At 30.3% G+C, this 20,004-nt stretch overlaps 2 protein-coding genes across 3 annotated transcripts in view; one reads left to right on the forward strand and one right to left on the reverse strand.

Annotated features, from left to right (window-relative positions):
- gkt (tyrosyl-DNA phosphodiesterase glaikit) overlaps positions 1 to 19,786 on the reverse strand; it is a 68,189-nt gene extending 48,403 nt beyond the window's left edge. Inside the window, exon 1 of one of the 2 annotated variants that reach the window (XM_075360983.1) lies at positions 19,487 to 19,786. The gene's annotated coding sequence lies outside the window, so the exon portion shown is untranslated. Of the gene's footprint in view, positions 1 to 19,480 lie in introns of both variants that reach the window. The other variant, XM_075360982.1, reaches the window with a different exon arrangement.
- Positions 3,432 to 20,002, forward strand: LOC142321248 (low choriolytic enzyme-like; the record flags this gene model as incomplete). The annotated part of the gene is made up of 6 exons (XM_075359247.1): positions 3,432 to 3,444; positions 5,447 to 5,565; positions 11,303 to 11,514; positions 14,435 to 14,619; positions 17,385 to 17,663; positions 19,977 to 20,002. Coding segments are annotated over exons 1-6 (834 nt in total), but the record flags the coding sequence as incomplete, so codon positions are not given.
- Between the last annotated feature and the right edge of the window lie 2 nt (positions 20,003 to 20,004).

Consider the following 20,004-nt stretch of genomic DNA (forward strand, 5'->3'; position numbering starts at 1 on the left):
GCGTGTTCACGGCTCAATCAGTATATTGAAAGATTAACAATTTAAGAATGTTTATATAATTACAATTAGTTTAACAATGTAGAACATACATAAAATAAGACCAATCAGCAATAACAAAAATGACAATAATAATAAACAATAACAAATAATAATAACAATAATGTCAACTGTCAGTAATAATAATAAACAATGATTACATACAAGATAGAATTTAAATACAAGGTCAGAATTTATTTACAGGTAGTAAATTGTAAAAACCAGAATTCAGTTCAATTGACAAAAGACATTATACTGACTGCTAACATTTACACCTTTAACATCTAGTCCTGTATTAACTACAACAATACAATATAAAAGACAAGTATTAAGTTCATTCAATTCTATTCTCTGCACATATACCTTAACTATTTATAAATAAAACTACCCTACCAATTTATCAACTATTTATCAATTTAACAATTTATTGAGTTCAATACTTTATCACTTTCACTAACTGTCAATACTCACTCATCAGTCACCTCTGATCTCACAGAATGCTTGTAACATCACTTAACATGTACAAAAATGCACAATCTTGCTTCTTCACTGACTCGTGTAATAACTCCTCACTTAAACTGACCTAACTTGTCTTTCCTAGAATATTTATATTTCTATCCTCTTGACCTGCAGAACCAGTCCCAAGTTGAAGCATGAATACCAACGTCAGAGTCCTTACATTTTCCCATGAATTCCTACTCTGGTCCAGTAATTCTTCTCATAGAACATCAGTGGTGGATATGTCATTGATCAGTATTACAAAGAACGATTGTTAAACAGACTTGTTACCCTTAGAAAAAGGATTCCTTTTAGTCCCCTTCTGGATTCCGTCCATTATTATATTTTCTACTACTTTCTTCTTAATTGGCAGGAATCTGTTATTCAGGTCTGTTACACTGGTCTTGTTACACTATATATAAATATATATTTAATTGTACTGTAGTGGTTTCTGTAAGTCTGTTACTTTTTCATGCAAAAACCCACTCAACCGATTGAGATGAAATTTTGCATGAACATAGTTTTTATACCTAGAAAGAACATAGAACTATTACGGTTATGAAATATTTCACCTTTTCAAGATTGTGGCCGTTTTAATAGCTGGCAGTAACAACCGGATTATGTTCCTTGCCGATATTCAACTTTACTATGATCAAACCGTCAATCAAATCGAATTCGGAAACCACAACCACTTGTAGTATTTGAAATTAAATTTTCTACAAAAAAATCCTTTCTGTCTTATTCGGTATCTCTTTTGGTTATCAAGAAAAGTAGCTTTAAATGTGCGTCATTGAACGGCGCAGCGGGTCAACCAATATAGTCACTGCCACTGTTACTGTGTGCGATGTGACTAAAAAAGTTAAGCGAGCTGAGTGATGAAACTCTCTGAATAAAAAGATACTAGGAAAAAGGCGGGCCTACGGCCCACCGCTTTCTGAATATTGAGTTCAAATTTTTTAATACAGCTCTGACCCCAGTGTTTTCCTTTTTTATCCCCAAAATACAAATATAATTTTAGATAAATCGTTCGTATCAAGAAGTATAAATCCTTCAAACGAATGAAAAAATCGTGCGCTGCGCGCAGCCGCCCGGCGCAACACCATTGGTCCGCTCTACGCCAACAGCAGCTAAATTACAAAATGCGAGCACATACAACAAAACCACGCACCATCCTATTTTACGGACAATGATTTTATTGCTAATTCATTTATTTTATTTATTACTTTCCCTTCTAGCGTGAGCCGTTATTCTCACTATAGCTTTAGAAGGGAAAGTTATGTAATCGGTCACGTGTGTATGTTCGGTGTCGCCCTCTAAATCGCCTTATATCTGTAGAACTGCTGGACAGAGCTTGATCAAACTTGGTCAGATTAATTCTATATATGGGGCATTGATGTCATTAAATTTTCAATTTAAAAGGTGTAGCTGTAGAGAAAGGTTACCCTCAGTATCTCGAGATTTCGCCAATTAAGGTCTTATTTTTCTAAGGAAAATTTGTTAAAAATTAAAAAATAATAATATTTGCAAAAAAAGTTTTGCAAAATCGCACCCCCACTACAAAAGATGCTCTAAATAAACTAGTGGCTTAGTGGGTATACTACGTTAATAGTATCCCCTCTCACCACAAGGAGCGCGCTAGTGTAGCACTGACATAAAACTGTTGCACTCTTCTGCTATGTTATGATGTCACAGGTAAGCGGTAGAATTAAATAAATGAATAATATTTAACGTGTAAAAACGTATTTACAGTAGCTGCTAGTACTGCCACACCCGCACGAATGAAATAGGGTTTACACGTGCGCTTTAATTAGAATCATTGAATTAAATAAACAAAAAATATATTTAAATAAAATGATAAATATTTTAGATTAGGTTATACGTCTGTAAGGCGTGCATCACAAAAAAGCCGCCGGGAAAGTCTTACGACTGTGTTGTCAGTTTTTTTTTTTATTACTGGTATTAAAAAGAAAATGTATAAAAATCAAATAATTTTAAGGTCTCCAAATAATATTCAAATAAACTAAAAAAAAACTTAAATGCAAAAAAGGCTTTTTATTCTTTTGGTTTCGATTTGACTAACGGTTTGGCCGTAGTAAAGATGAATATCAGCAAAGAACGTAATCAATCCGCTTGTTACCGCCAGTCATTAAAACGGCCACAATCTTGAAAGGGCGAAATAAGACCTTCAAATAATGTTTTTGTCCACCAGTTACTTGATTAAAAAGATAAAATGGGAAAAATTGACAAAAATGAAAAACGAAGTACGATCAAATCCTCTTATTGTCTGTCGGGTAACGCTAAGAACCGTGCAAAATACTTTTTTACATGTATGAAGGACGGGTAACCAGCAATACTATTTTTAAGATGAGAGCTGACTATCCTGAAACCCGCAGACATCAGATCACTCAACGTTTTAGATCCTGTGCTGTCGAAAGTGTTGTTCTGAAGAAATTACAATATACTGTTAGTTTTATAAACTGAACAGATTTTAATTGTTATTTATCAATATTATTATTCTCATATGCATGATGAAAATAAACATAGTGGGAGTCAGTCCAAGGAGCTCCGCCCCCAGACTATTCTATTTAATTATATTTATTTAAATACAAAAACACGAAATAATGTTAAGGTAAATACATAATATACAAGTAATTTCTACAAAATAATTTACAATTCAGAAGCTGTTACTGAAAATTAATTATTTTGAGAACAAATTTATATACACGTTAAACGTTAATTTTTTTTTTTTTTGTATTTTTAAATTAATATTTAAAAATTTATTGACAGAATATTGATTCTGTAAAAGAAGATTTTTAAAAATATATTTTAAAATAAATTGTTGGGAACATTTTTGAAATGTTCAAAAATGTATTAGAAACGGCAACGAAAACAATATGATGGCCCTTTCTGGTAAGCCAAAAAATTGTGTTGAGTTACGTAAAAATAGTTCTGTGTTGTTGGATATTGTTTTTTTCTTAAATATTTAATTTTCTAAATATCGGTCTAAATGATCCATACTTGACGCCAGTTAATGATCTTACAGTCAATCTCTATATCTTAAAAACCCTGTGAGGAAGCCCCAAAAGAGAACGTTACACAAGAATGTATGTAGGCATAATAAATATTTAATAATGATGACAAGCTTGGCGTTTTATTACGGCGCTTCAGAACAAAACAGTACTGTTTGATTTTGTTACAAACGAAATCAATTTGATTATCCCACAAGAACTAGTCATGTAATACAACACCCAGAAATTTCGCTTTGTGGGCAACAGAAATACTATCGTTATCATTAATGATAATTCTATCCACGCTATCAGTAATGTTACATCCACCGATAAGCACGATGCAACGATTGTATCAATATTTAGAGTTAGAAAGTTACAATCTATCCATCCAGTCAATAATTTTTTGAGCTGAAGTCATAAAATTGTTAATTCCTTTTAAATAATTATCTTCAGATATAGATACAGTTGTGTCGTCCACGAAAAGGAGTATAATGAACAGATCAAGATTTTAAGACAGTCGTTAATAAACAAAAAAAAAAAAAAACACAAATGATCAAGAACACTTCCCCATAACCTTTGATCGGTAACTACCACTTTTTAATTAAAAATTTATCAGTTAGGTAGGCAGGTGACCAGGCCACCAGTTAATTTAATTCTTAAATAAATTTTGCTATTTTGGGCGTAATTGAAAATATTTTTGCGTAAAAAACGTAAAACTAGAATTTGTGAAAATTACATACAGATCGATTACTTCTTCACACAATGTAACTGAACATGTTTTGTCCCTAAATTAATAATTTTTACTTCCTTGTAGGAAGTAAAGAAAGTATTGTGATCGCGAAAAATTTCGGTTTTCAGATTTAAACGGAAATATTCAATTTGACCATCCCTGAATCCATTTTGAATAGTTTCGGCGTGACGTCGTACGTACGTACGTATGTATCTCACATAACTAAAAAACGATTAGCCGTTGGATAGCCCTGATGGAGAGCTTTTCAACAATAACATAAATGGTACTTCTTTTCATTGGTTCCAGAGTTACAGCCAAATAAAATTTTAATTAATGAAATATTCGGATGTTACAAGGGGAAGGCACATCCATTCGAATCCGATTTCATCTCTTTTTTTTAATTTAGATGTATTGATTTATTAATTATTAACCTCTGATTGCAAAAAGTTTTACAATAAATAATTCAATAAAAAAAAATATGGAAAAATATCAGAAGTTATTAATGAAATAAAATTTTATGAACTTTTCGTTTAAAAAAAATGTGGATATGTAAATAGGCGTACATGAAAGTCATGTGGTGTCCTCATCAATTTTTATAATTTTTAAGTGTGTTAATTGAACTCCTTTGATCACCATACTACAGAAACATTAAATAATGTGCAAATATTATTGCATCTTAACTTTGATTTTAAACCAAGATCTGTACAGTTACAAAGCAGCAGACTGAAGTTTATGCTAAACCCTTGCTTAAAAGATTATCCGCGCACAATGCAACGTATGTACAATTGAGCACGTAATAATTCATATACAGCCGAAAAACGTTATACTGTTCTTATAAAGATAAGAGCATAACGCTTCACTAATACGTTTTTAATTAAATTCGAATTAGTATATCAGTAATGAGATAAACCATCGGGAATGCTAATTAAGTGAAGAACAAAGAACACAAACAAAAACGGTACACTATCAAAAGCTCCTAAAAGATAACTTTTAAACAGCAACAAGTTTTATGCGTACCTACGCGAAGAAATTCAGTTTGAAGATATATTTAAGCATTTAGTTTTAATCCGGCAAGGCGATTACACTACTGTTATTAATGTAACAAAATTAATATGACACATGGATAATAACAGTTTTTATTTTCTATTGTGTTTCGTAAATTATTATTTGTTAGAATTCCACTGTACAAAAGCAACGGATCGATTCGCTGAACAACAAGAATATGATGACGAAAAAGATAGCGATGACTTATTCGAAGGCGATATCATCATGCTGCCGAAACATATATCGGAGGTAATAATGTATTATTATTAAGCACCTATATTTCAACACTTTTCTGACCGCTTTAGAAGCGACGTCAAACTAAAAGTACAACTGTGATTTGTTGAAACAAACCTTAGGATTAAACTTTGTTAGCAAAAACAACTAACGGTATCGATTTAGCGGTAACGATGCTTTAAAAACCACAGACCGATTTGATGATTTATCGGATGTGTATTTTCTTTTCGCTCCGCAGTACCAATTTTGAAAATTTACTTCGTTATTAATTGCAATCTAAAAAAACAATAATGATACAAATAATGGAAACAATTTTTATGTTCCTGATTATTATCCCCTAAACCCATAAATTATACGTTTAATTCTGTGGAATACAACATTAATTACGGGGTGAAGTTAATTTTTTTACATACCTTTTTCAAAATTTTATTTACTGTTACAGTAAATCAGAAGTAAATAAATAGATAATAGGCAATCAAAAGTTACTATTAAATTACAGAGTACGATTATTAACCGCAACCGAATTAAAAAAGAAATTACCTAATAAACAAACCCCATTCAAACCCATTCAAATACTGAACTTTTTTCTAATCGATGGATGAGTATACTCATCCATCGGTATTGAGTATACCGTTCTAACTTATTTTAAGATTAAGGAGGGAAAAAATCCTTCAAAAATATTTAAAACCTTTTTCAATTAAAAGCTGTGAACCCAGCGATGGCCACTTTATAAAACATGTTTTATTATCACAGATACTAATTAATTTTAAAAATTCAAAAAGAAATGTCCAAAAAAATTCTTTATTCAAACGTTCTAAGGACTTGGATAATTTCTTCAGTATAATTATTATTGTCATTTTCTTTTAAAATCAATTGTTTGCCTACAATTGATTTCATCGCTTCACAAGTAAATAACGGAATAAATTAAATTACAGGCCATTAAAATATTGCCAATAAATTTCTTTTTTTTTGTACCGTACACCTAACTGATTTCTAGTTGCCAGAAAACTACTTCTAAATTTTATTTAAATGATAATCCCAAAAAACAGAACTGAATATTCTAAGCGAGAGATTATCAATTCATGTTAAATTTCTCTCATCAGTTTTTTTAAGAAGCAGCAATTTTTTTGCAGATCTAAACTGAAAAAAAAAAGCTGATAAACTCCGTGTAGGTAGCGGTTAGTATACAGACTACTACCGTAGTTCGAATTTAAGACGCACCCTAAATCTAGTAGATAATTTCTGGAAAAAAAAAAATACAACAGAAATATTAAAATACTGTATAATTTATTTATTATAAATCGCAGTGTCATTTAAGTATTCTGTATATATCAGTGTTTTTCATTAAGTTTATTCTATTTTGAAACTCGAATATAAAAAGTTAAATAGTAGCTACTTATAACAATTTATTGAATAATCCAAATACGCAGTAAAACATCTAAATCGAAAGCACTTAACACTATATTCTGTATTGCAGTACCTCAAATGTAATCTAATAAGCTACGTACGTATTTAGCTGTGTCCTGTATTTTATCACTAATCAAGTAATTTCCCGTGATTAAACAGTATGTTGTGGTCGAATCGTCGTCGTCGTCAGTTTCATTTGCGTAACTGTGGTTCCAAAATACATCGTCTTCAGAACCACCCGATGCATTCGACAAACAGCACTTCAAGAATGACTTTTTAACTATTTCTGATCGAAAATCGTTCCAAGCTTTCAAAATCCATTCTACGTAGCTGCTGACGGATCGCTTAATTTTATCGCTCGGTGTAAGAGGATGATTGTTTTCCAGTCAACCACTGATTGTACTGTGCACGAATACGATATTTAAAAGATTTATTAACCCCGATATCCAGTGGTTGTAATTGACTTGTCGTACCTTCAGGAATTACAACTAAATCACATTTTCCGTTTGTCAGTTTTGTTTTGATGTTATCAGACACATGACCACGCAAAGCATCCAACTCTAACGTAGCCTACTGTTTCGTTACCGAAGTCCATCCGGTCTACGTTCCCATAGACATCCTAACCGATATTGCATTAAATCGCTGGTCATCCAGACGTTCTGTTGAGCTCGAACAATTGTACCATCACACAACCTTTCTTTTGGTACAGTCTTCCTATTCACAATTACATAAGACGATAATTTACTTCCGTCGGCAATAGCACTCAACGTAACAGCTACTCTTACTTTCTCATATCCAGTTGGTTTTACCGTTAATTGTTTTGTCCCTTCTCACTTACGGTGTAATTTGGTGGCATATCAAAGAACCCAGAAACTTCATCGGCATTAGCAACTTGAGTGCGACTGTATTGTTTCTTTAATTGTAGATCGATTACGTAACGTTGATATCGCACTAATTTATGCTCGTAGTCTGATGGTAATTTCTGACAAATGGAGTTTTTGCGACGCGATGACAGACACTGCCTTTTCATGAATTTCTCATATTATCTACGGTTAGCTTTAAACTGAAGACCATTATTCCTGGAAATTTTCTTGAGCTTTAACATCAGTCGATCTCTTGTCACTGGAAGACATTTTGTGTAGAGTTCCTTGAAATAGGCCGAAACAGCAGCATCGATTTCCGGATATTTTCCGTGTTTTGGTCCCGAAATATATTTCTTCGATCGTTTACACGCAAATAATTTCTCTTTCATACTGCGCCACCGATGCACATTCGCTTCGTTTACAGAAAACTGTTTACCGGCGGCACGATTTCCGATCTGTTCAACGCATAAAATAACCTTGCGTTTAAAGTCTACGTCGTATGTGAAACGCTTTTCCATGTTCATGAAACGATTAGAAAAATGCAACAAAAATAGGTACAACGGAACGATTACGAAAAAACCGACCGATTTACAACTCTTTTCTTTTTTCCTGTTTAGCCTCCGGTAACTACCGTTTAGATAATTCTTCAGAGGATGATATGTATGAGTGTCAATGAAGTGTAGTCTTGTACAATTTCAAGTTCGACCATTCCCGAGATGTGTGGTTAATTGAAACCCAACCACCAAAGAACACCGGTATCCACGATCTAGTATTCAAATCCGTGTAAAAATAACTGGCTTTACTAGTACTTGAACGCTGTAACTCCCGGCTTCCAAATCAGCTGATTTGGGAAGACCACTAGACCAACCTGGTGGGTTCTGCGACCATACTAGTACAATAAAATAAAAACTTTACACGGTCATTTCTTGTTTGCAAGTTTTAATATTAAAAACTATAATATTGAATTTATTGCTAAAATTCACGGAATGAGGTAATCAGAAACTGAATGAAAATGTAAGAAAGTATCTACATTTAATATATACTAGGCATCGATAATATCTGTATGCAGAATTTCATTCTCCAGTTTGATTATATAATGGACTGAATTTTGTGTAAGATGGTAAAATGTATTACTCACAATCTGATGTTCCACATGCAATACTGAGAATGATATTGAACACCAGGGAATAATTTCCTGGTAATTGAAAGTTATAAAAGTAAAATGCCAATGCCCAATGCCAGATTTAATAGTGTTCTCATTAATTGTCATTCGGTCATTGCAATTTCACAATATATTGTTGACATATATTGGTGGCTAATGATCGCAGCAATTTGTTGCTTTGTACTATCAGTCTTACAGCGGTTATGTGAAAGTATCTGAAGTTTGAAACACTTTCAGTCATTTACTGCGATAGTAATGATGATCATGATAGCAAGTTCCTAGGTATGACATTTTTGGAAACTACTTGTGACTTGTATCACATTGCCAACAAGTGTGACAGTAATAGCAACAAACACTTGAAATAATTGCAATAATAACAAGCAATGTTTATTTTAACATCGCATTTGTAAGTATAAGGGAAACAAACGATAACATGAATTATTTACACAGTAATGATTATTATAAGTGCAAGAGTTATTACAATAAATGAACTATTGTTTATCATGTAAAATATTTCTTTCCTGAATAAGAAAAAATGTAAGAAATTACCTAAAAACTTAGTTAACTAGTTAAAATTGGAATTATTTGCAGATTTTTCTTCACTAGTTCACCCGTACTAGATTATAGACTTACAATTCTACTAAATAAAAATGTTAAATAAATAACTTGCAAAAAATCAGATGGCAATACACAAAAAAATTAAAAAAATATTAAACTAAATCCTGTACAGATGAAACACTGTTTACAATACATGCCCCATTAGTTAAAACACAGTTGACTGACTGATTATACGTTTCAATTCAGAATACGTACTTAATTGTACTTTGATAAACAGAAACTACACATAAAAATAATTTTTTTGACCCGCTTGATGATCAAAATTAAATAAATTGTCTAATATAATTCTTATTACTTGCATTCAGTATCAGTACTTTTGAAATTACATGAATTTTCAAATTATAAAAAATAAATAAAAATTATATATATCAAATTTCATGAAAAAAAATTTTTTAATGTAATTAAATCTAAAATTATCATCTGCTTTTGATGGTCTTGGCAGGCTATGTTTAGCCGAGTGAAAAAGGAAACTACTTCATGCCTTAGTTTCCTCATAAGCCTGATATGAGATGTTATCTAAACTAATGAAAAAATTATGTTCCACAGTAGTTAGCTACATGAGTGAGCACATCAAGGATGAGTTTTACAAGTGTCTTGTACGATAAAAATAAAATTATGCTTTAGATCTTTATCCATCTGGAAATGTTCTTGTGATATGAATTTTATAATCATTTGATTAATTGTAAGAAAATAAAATGGTTAACTTATACACTAACAATTAAATTCACAACACAAAAATCGGTCTGTTTACTCTCTGTAGGAAAACAAGAGATAGTAATAATATAACACATCTCAGCTTACCAATGGAAAGTTTAACTTTTTCTAGACTTTTGGAAGAAATACTTTTACAATTCTTTTACATCAGAAATATACTTTAAATGAGAAGAAAAATCTATTATAGTGTCTTCCAATGCTGATAGCATTGCATTTCTGTATGGACATCCAAGTTAGCTATCAACTTCCATAAAAAGTTCAATAAATAAAAAAATTTAACACTTGTTAAGGGCAAAATACTCAAATTATTTATGTCAAACAAAATAAAAAAACACATCTAGAACAAAGAATACAAAATGCTAACAGCCAACAAATGTCCACAAAAATGTTACAGGAAAAAATGTCATCGTGCTATTTTCAGAATCATAAGCAAACAATGAACACACTTAGGCATCACATAACCTCTTAATAAAAACCAGGCAGCAAACACATACACACAAACAGATGCACACAACACACAAATTACACACAGCAAATAAAGTTTCAAACTGCACACTCAAACAATAAGAAATTTACAAACCCATTAAATTTGACAAGAAAACATATTACACAGACTGAACAAATTCAACCAAATAACAAAAGAGCCGCTCAAAGATGGGTACTAATGCAGTACTACCCTACAACACCACTGATAAAAAACTGCACAGTACTATGAAAAGATCTAATACAGTGCTAGTATATAGAAAATCAATCATAATTTAAAAATTAACTACCAAACATGCATGGTGGTAATAGTACAATATAATAGTGAAGCAAGTCATACACTTAACAAATCATTACTAAAATTTTATTAATTAAGAAGATATAATTATACATTTCTGGTTAATTAAATTAAAAAGATAAGTCATGCAAATGTGTGTGCACACGCACACACACACATTTTTTTTTATTTAAATAAAAGAATTTTAATAGTTTTATTGGTTTTCAGTTGAGAACAATTAATAATCTGGTGAATGATGAAGCACTATGGCCAAATAAAACACTGCTCTACGATTATGCAATGAACGAATTTAGTCATGAACAAATACAATTAATTGAAGAAGCCATAATAGATTTCAAGAAATACACATGCATAAAATTTAAACGTCGTGATTCAACAACAACAACTTATATATATTTCAGAAATATACCAAAAATAGGGTAAGAATTTGTAACTTAAAAATATTAATTCACATAAATATACTACCAGCTTTATTGGTTAGTAAAAAACAAAATAATTTTTTATTTATACATTTCCATTCATGGAATTTACATAAGTAAAAATTCACTAATAATCATAATTAGAACCATTTTGAAATGAAATTTTAATAATTTTAAGTTTGATTTAGAAACTTTTGCACGTTTTCATCAATGCTCTTGAATTATAGGCAGAATATCTAAAAAAATATTAAATCTTAACATCCTAAAATAGCAAGAAATGCCATTTCTGGAGCTGTCAGGAAACAATCAACTCTATTTACCCTTTTGCAAGAGGGTGGAATGATTCCAATGACTGTGGCCCACAATGAAAATACAATTCAACCATGAGAATCCAAACCTTGAATAGAAATTCAAAATTACTACTTTACAGTGTTACTAGACTGAGTTTTCAATATTTAAAAATGTGTAAGTGGGAGCTCTTGTTTGGCCAAGAAGTTATTGAACTTTTACAAATAGTGATTAATTGAAAAAATTTACCCAGGAGCGGAATATTTAACCACCAATTTTTATTTAAAATCATTCCTTAGTAAAATGAGGTCCAGTTTCTTTAAAAAAAAATTTAATGCAGAAAAGTCTGATGCATAATTAGCAGTTTTTGTTGTTAAATATCATAAAATACTGCTTTAACTAAAGTTACTACTATCAAACAATTGGTAAAAATGCATGCATAAACATCACACTTTTAGACTGTAAATAATTTCATTCAAATTCATATTATGAGCGGTACCCTCATAAAGGTTTACCTTTCATAATCAGGTTTCAAAACTGTGTTTATTTCAATGATTTTTTAGTTCATGTTTCATGTTGATTTCATGACTTTCAGTCAATAAAACGAGAAAATTCTCAATCTTTTTACCTTTAAGCCTTCCTCTTCAATAAATTCTATTTTAATGATTCTTTTTTATATTATAGAGAAACCTCCTCTGGTGATCTTATTTGTGTTAGCTTATGTATTTTTTATCATGAAATAAAATATTTTAATCAACAGTACATATCTACAAAAATTATTTGAAGATATTCATCAATGCTCTTGAATTATAAGCAGAATGTCTAGAAACATCAAATCTTAAACATCAACTCTATTTCCCCGTTTATGATGTTAGTATGATTATGATGTTAGTAAGCTGGTGGTAATTATTAGTTTACATTTGGCATCAATGTCCGAGTGAAAATTAGAAGAACTGAAAGAATATTATGTTTTAGTAAGTTTTTGAAATTTGTTTTATATTTTTTAAGTTAGTTATTCTATAAGTGTTTTATTATTGTTCTACCATGCATAACTCAATACTTAATTAGATTAATAAAAATAAAAAAACTAATCTTAGGAAACTTAAAACGTTTCTTAACCGGATACAATTTTTAAAGTTTTTATTACTGTGTTGAAAATAGCATTAGTATCTTTAGCAGAAACCACTGATTTCAATTTTACTATAAATTTGTTTAATTTTTCTTTGTGGAAGTTACTTTTTCAAATATACAACACACACACATGGAAAAAAAATTTAATAATCAAAATTCCTAGAAAGTGTAATTTGGTTACGATTAACCAATAGTTAATTGTGCTCCTACAAAGAAGAAATAATAATAAATGAGTCTTTATAAGTATACAACTTTATACAGAGAAAAAGCTATATCTTTCATTTAAATAACAACCCAAAAATTTGTGGTAGAACTGAAACTATATACAGACTTGTTCTTGACACTAGAAACTGACAATATAGTGTGCATTCTTATCAGTTATTTGTGATGACATGTCAAACAGAACCAAAATCTTCTTTGCATATGTAGTTTCACACGTTTGCTAGAACATTTCTTATTTGCTAGTGTATTTCTTCTTACACTTCATTCATTCTCTACAACATTCTTTGTCTACTTTTACAGACTTCATTATCACAGTTTATTTTTAATACTTCAACACTTCAGACAAAAGAAAAGCATAATAAAAAAGGTGGAATGAATGAAATGAAAAGGTAATATTTAAAACTAACGTTACATAAAAGTGCAAAATTAAAAATCTATCTTATCTGTGTTCAAACATACACCCTGAATGCTAACATTTCATAATAACACTGACAGACCAATAGTTTTAGATTACTATATCAGATTGATAGCCATATTCTTGGCTAGTTCAAAGTTATTTATTACAACATTTCTAAAACTTACCTGGAAACACCACCCATTTGCGTTGGACATTTTTAACCATTGTAATCTTCTAATTTGAAATTCCATTTTACAGAAAATTAATAAAAATAAACTTAATCTTGATAAGATTCTGAATAAGTATGATCTTGCAAAATAGAGCTACAAATTGGCTGGAATTACAATGCCAACAAAACTACATACAGAGAAGCTTAAAATATTTATTATAAAACAAGAATTAAAAAAAAGAGCCATACAAAGTAAGATTCAATAGTCCAATGTACGAGGATAGTGGGATTCAACAATCTGATTATGATTCACTATCATGTAATGTCTCAAATATTTAACAATTTAAAATTTCATAAAATTCAGATTCACTCTGACTTACTCATATGACTAAGAAATGATACCTTATTCATAAAAATGATTTTTTTTTTCTAATTTTGTAAAATTAATATTCATGTAATTTACTTTAATTCATTTTTTATAACTTTTATTTTTTTTGGCCAGTGAATTCCAATGTCAACCTACTTCAAGAATGCAAAATAATCCATTTAAATTTATTTTAAATTAGATATTTAACATCCATGGGCAATAACAAAGCAAACAAAAAGATCAGTTTTACATAATAACAGTATTCCTAATGTCACAAAATTCCTCATTTTCAAATAGCACCTGATTATGGAAAATATTTTAAATTTGTCTTTTGTTATAAAAACAGGTGTGCATCACCAATTGGTTATTACGCAGTTGACGGCCCACTCCACTTGTTCCTTGGAGGTTACAAATGTCAAAGAACCGGTACCATTCAACATGAACTACTGCATGCTCTTGGATTCTGGCATGAACACACAAGATATGATAGGGACAAATACGTTAATATCATATGGGGAAATGTAGCAAGAGGTATAAAATAAATCTTTTTTGCTTGTTATTTGTTCTGTGAAAAACTAAGTATCCACCCATGTGCATACACTAAGGTGTGCTGATGATATGCACACAAGATTAAATACATTTTCTTATTTTTAACTGAAAATATGGTTGAGGTTTAACCATTGGAATATCAAGCGGGGTTCCAACTGCCCACACCTTATGTTTTCATCGACTTTAAATAAATTGTTTGTTTTAATATCATTACTATTAAGCTATGTATCAAGAAAAATCACTTTTGCGGAAAAGGTAAAAGAAATATGAAAAATGCACATTTCTACGCTTTAACAGATAGAAAAGTTACAAGTGGGCTCTTGAAACCCCCTTCTTGGTATCAGTGTGACAATTTTTTTTTACACATACAAATGTCAATTTTTTAAACTACTAGTATTTTTACAACATACAAGAGCTCTATTTCTTTAAAGATTCATTTTTAACTAATATAGGGCTTATTTAGACAATGTTTTTATTATGCCATAATTTTTTGTTAGTATTATGGTAAACCTGCAATTTGCATCAACTAATGTAATGTTTCATTTACAGCCATCTTGGATATTTGTTATTCATCAGTTTCTATTATGTTGCAGTTTTGTTTATGCACAAATAAGAAATGAGTTCTAGGAATCCGGGAATTTATCTGTGGTTTTAGTAACCCATTTATCTATAGTTTTATGATGCAATCTGATAGTGAGTGTGAAGTATTAGTATGGGGAAGTGGTGAGTGAAAATGAAGATGATATTTTAGACTTTAGAAGTGAACATAAATGTGATGATAATGCTTATGAGAAAGGAAGAACGTTCCAAAAATTTGTAGCCAAGTCTGGTCGGTTGTATGTACACCTAAAATTACTAGATGGAATGTGGCAAACATTGTAAAATGACATCCTGGTGTAAAAGACACTGGATATCATTTCAACAACCCAAGATGCTCTCAATTTATTTATATCATCATTTGCCATCTAATTTGTTGTTTTACATACAAACAATGAGGCAGTAAGATGTAATACACAACTGACAAATGAAACTGAATTACATGCATTTATAGGGTTGCCAATAAACTGGGCAGTATGGGAACTAACAGAGATACACCAGTAAGTATGTTAACTTGTGGTCCCCTGTGAATGGTCGATGTGACTACTACAGTACAATGAATTGAATAAGATTTCAAGTGTTGTTAAAATTTATACATTTTGATAATAAAAAAATTCAGACCAATCAAAAAATAAATAAGTTAACTGCCTTCTGTAAAAATGTTTGAAAAAGTAAACAACAGTTTCATGATGTTTTACAAGCCTGAAATAAATATAACTAGATGAAATGGTGAGTCTTTTTTGAGGACATTGCCCTTTCAATATTTATATGAAAGAAAACCCAGGAAATATGGTATCCCCTTGTAATCAGTGCAACAAAAGAAAGCTTGGTATTCCGAGGATTAATGATTCCATATTATTTAAAGAAAAATGTAGATAAAATTATAGTCACCACAAAAAAGTCAATAATTTAAATTGCAAGATAAATAATTTAAAATTGCTAAATAACTCTTCTGAGCAAATATTACCACCTCCTTAGTTCATGATAGATTCAAAGCACAAAGATTTAATATTCAACTAACGATACCTTTACTGAAGTGTAATGAATATAAAAAACAGAACCACAGTAACAGATCCAAAAGAAAAACATGGTAATAGGGCAGATAGGGGGATACCTTTAGAAAAATAAATATAAAACACATAGTATTCAGGAAAATAGAGAACATTTGAACCACTTTCTGTATGAAATAAGTTATGTAATGTATAATATTAATGTATATTACATAATATACATTTATTTATTGATATTAATATTACATAATATTAATTTATATACTGAGAGATTTGATTGGAAACATTAGTAAATACAAGTACTGGAAACAAAGAGCTACGCTAAACGATTCTTGAGAGTTTTTCTAATGTTCGAGAACAATCAAAAACCAATTACAAAACTTTACTAAAGCTTTGCAGTTAGATGGTAATTTAGATCATAAATATTATACATAACAGAATTAGTAAATTAACTTTTTCTTTTTTATTTACATTTTATATAATAATAAAACAAACAAAATAATACTAAACTAATTTACAAATAAACAGTTCTTATGAAAGACTGTACTTAAAATTTCTTATTATTGAGTACTTTTAACACTTTTTAGAATAATAGTAAAATAAATACAAATGACTGAAGCTAAAACAGCTAAAAACTAATGCACCCCCCTCCTTTTGGGATGAATAAGTTAAAAATTCATCTTAAGAATGACAGAAATAGCATGAGAAAAAATGTAAGGGGGATAATAAGAGAGATTTAAAATTCTTAATGGTTCTCTAATGCTGTTCAATAAAACTGATCAGTTTCAAAGAAATGCTCCATTACAGCTGGCTTTTGAGCATTTTCTTGCATGCGATCTATTGTAGTAAATACCACATTGATTTATAACATTTAATACAGCAGATTTTTTTTAAATTAAAAAAAAAATTATTAGCTCAGAACACTTTAAATGAAGGTTTTAAAAGTTTTATTCTAACTACCTTAGCTATAGTTCAACAATTTAAAATTTCTTTTATTTTTATTTCAAACAATGTACAATACAATTCACACTTGTTCAAAGACAAAATAGGTTTACCTTGCATCCAATGAACAAGCATATAGTTCAATTTTTCATAAAAAAACTAATTTATAGGTTAACCATTCTTTTCTTCTGTTTTTAGGAAGAGAATTTAATTTTTACAAGAAGACTTCACCAGACTTAACAGAAACAATGCCTTATGATTATGGAAGTGTAATGCATTACAGATCAACAGCTTTTTCTAAGGACCGATTAAGTCCAACAATAATACCACATGAAAATAAAGCTGCAATTAATGTAATTGGCCAACGGATTCGTTTTAGCAACATAGATATTGCTAAACTGAATCTTCTCTATAACTGTCCCTCATTTTATTACAGAGGTGACGATGTATTAAAAAAATCATCAATTATAGGTTACTTTTTCTTCTAATCAAAACTATTTAAAATCTAATACAGCAACACAAAATGGAAAGGTAATAAAAATGGATATTTGTGCATTAACCAGCACATATATTTTTTAGGTTATGATAATCTAACCAATCATAACCTACACTCCTTGTCTAATTAACATTGAATATAGAAGTATTATAAATATTTCAATCAGAGGTCCCGAGTTCGAATCCCAGTCAGACATGGCATTTTTCATACGCTACAAAATTCCATTTCCATATCCCATGCACAAGCTTCAAGATTATGTGGTGACATTGGAGACGATTAAACAAATTCATCAGTGATTATGCAAAATCACGGGTTTAATCAAATTTATAGAAACATACAGCTGTATATGTAAAAAAAATATGCGCGATGGTTAATGCACAAGTACCTAAAAATGTAGTTAAGTACAATGTGCGCATATTTAACTAAAAAATCTCGTAATTACAAAAGTTTTTATTTTTTTATTTTTATTAAAAACTGTTTTCTTGTTACTTGCTTCCTTTCTTACCAAATTAATGAATTTTTAATGAACATATAAATTTTTGCTAAAATCAAGTGTACAAAATATGAAAATGTGCAAACGTACACAAATGAAAAAAGATGATAGAGTTTGTTGCTCCAAATTTATGACTTTTTAACACCAATGATACTAAGCCAGACATGCGTTACCTTGAGAATTGATAAGCCTGTTTCAAGCGTGACTCAATTTATTTCAGGCCACCTAAAATCTTTTTGGTTATGTCACCTAACAAGTAAGTATACAAACATAACATACACCCTTGCATTCTAAATGAAGGTTACCACTGACTGGTAGTCAAGGTTAATAATCTTTATAAAGCACTCCAAAGTAATAGGGGGCTGTTACTTAATGTGAGATAACTTCCTTATTTAAAATACAAAAATTTACATGTAACACTTTGGTAATACAGTAAAACATTAAGAATGCTCAATACTTCAGTGAAATGATTCTATTTATCAAAAATATGTTAGTCCTACAACAGTTTGCTTGTATTACTAATTTTTGTAACCTGCCGGGTTTATCTAGTAGTTTAAACTCATCATCACAAAATCAGCTGATTTTTGATGTAGAGATTTCTAAGGTTTAAGTCCCTGCAAAAGCAGTTGCTTTTATATAGATTAGAATGCTGGACTGTGGAGACCAGTTTTCTTTAGTGGTTTGAATTAACTACACATTTTAGGAATGGTCAACCTGAATACTCCAGACTACATTTACCAGTACCCCTACACTCACATCTGCAGCAACATCAAGCCTGGCAAGCCGGTAGCAGTAATTGAATTTGCCTTTACACACAAGCTCAAAACCAGCAGCAACTATAAAATTTAAAGGACAGTGGTTTGTAGCTTCATCAAGCAATGGATGCGAGTATTTTTTGGCACTCCTCAGCAAATATCTTACAAAAACTATGCCACAATTTCAATTTCATGGATTTAATATGTGATCTTTTGGAGTTCCAAGGAAATTTATGGCTGAAATAGTAAAATAAATTCTAAAAGCATGTGGAGCCGGTAAAGAGATTATAGAGTGGATTAGCAGATGAAAAATGATGGGTTTCACATCTAACTATCATATTCAGTAAATTTGCCATAATTATACACATAACAGAAGTAAAAAATAATATATTTATTATTCGAACAATTCGTTGTAATTAAGAAGTCCTAACCTAAAATTTGTACTCCAAAATTATAAATTTAATTAAGATTAAAATTAAGGTTTAATCGAAATAAACGCACAAAAAAAACAATACAACATATGTTACGAGAAAAAACTGTAACTTCTTACCGTTACCTAGCAAACATAACCTGGAATCACTGTACTTATACCGCCAAGTAAACATGCACACTACTGCCTAGTTCACACGATCTACTAAATAGCGCTAGCAGCTGGTGGGTATGTTGTCTGCCTCATCTACAAAACTTAAATTACTAAAAGTAGAATTTTAAACCGAGTGCCTCGGTTACGTAGTCATAAAAATTAATTATATGGTGTTTTAAAGCTTGATCGTATTGAGAAAAACATTAAAGTAAGAATTTATCAACCACATAATCACGGTAATTGAAGAAGGTGACCGCAGCCTATCTGTAGTTGTCAGTTGTTAGATGGCGCCACTGAAAGGAGAAAATAAATAGTACATATTTTTTTCTTTTTAAATACATACATTGTACTGTAATCTGATTAAAATAATAAATGATATTGTAACAGTAAAATAAAGTACAGTAATTTATTGTATAACTTAACATCCTATATTTGGTTTCCTAACCTGTATTTCTGCATTAAATGTATCTCAATTTACGTGATTCATTATA

The sequence above is a fragment of the Lycorma delicatula genome, chromosome 3 (genome assembly GCF_047948215.1).
Source record: "Lycorma delicatula isolate Av1 chromosome 3, ASM4794821v1, whole genome shotgun sequence".
NCBI lineage: Eukaryota > Metazoa > Arthropoda > Insecta > Hemiptera > Fulgoridae > Lycorma > Lycorma delicatula.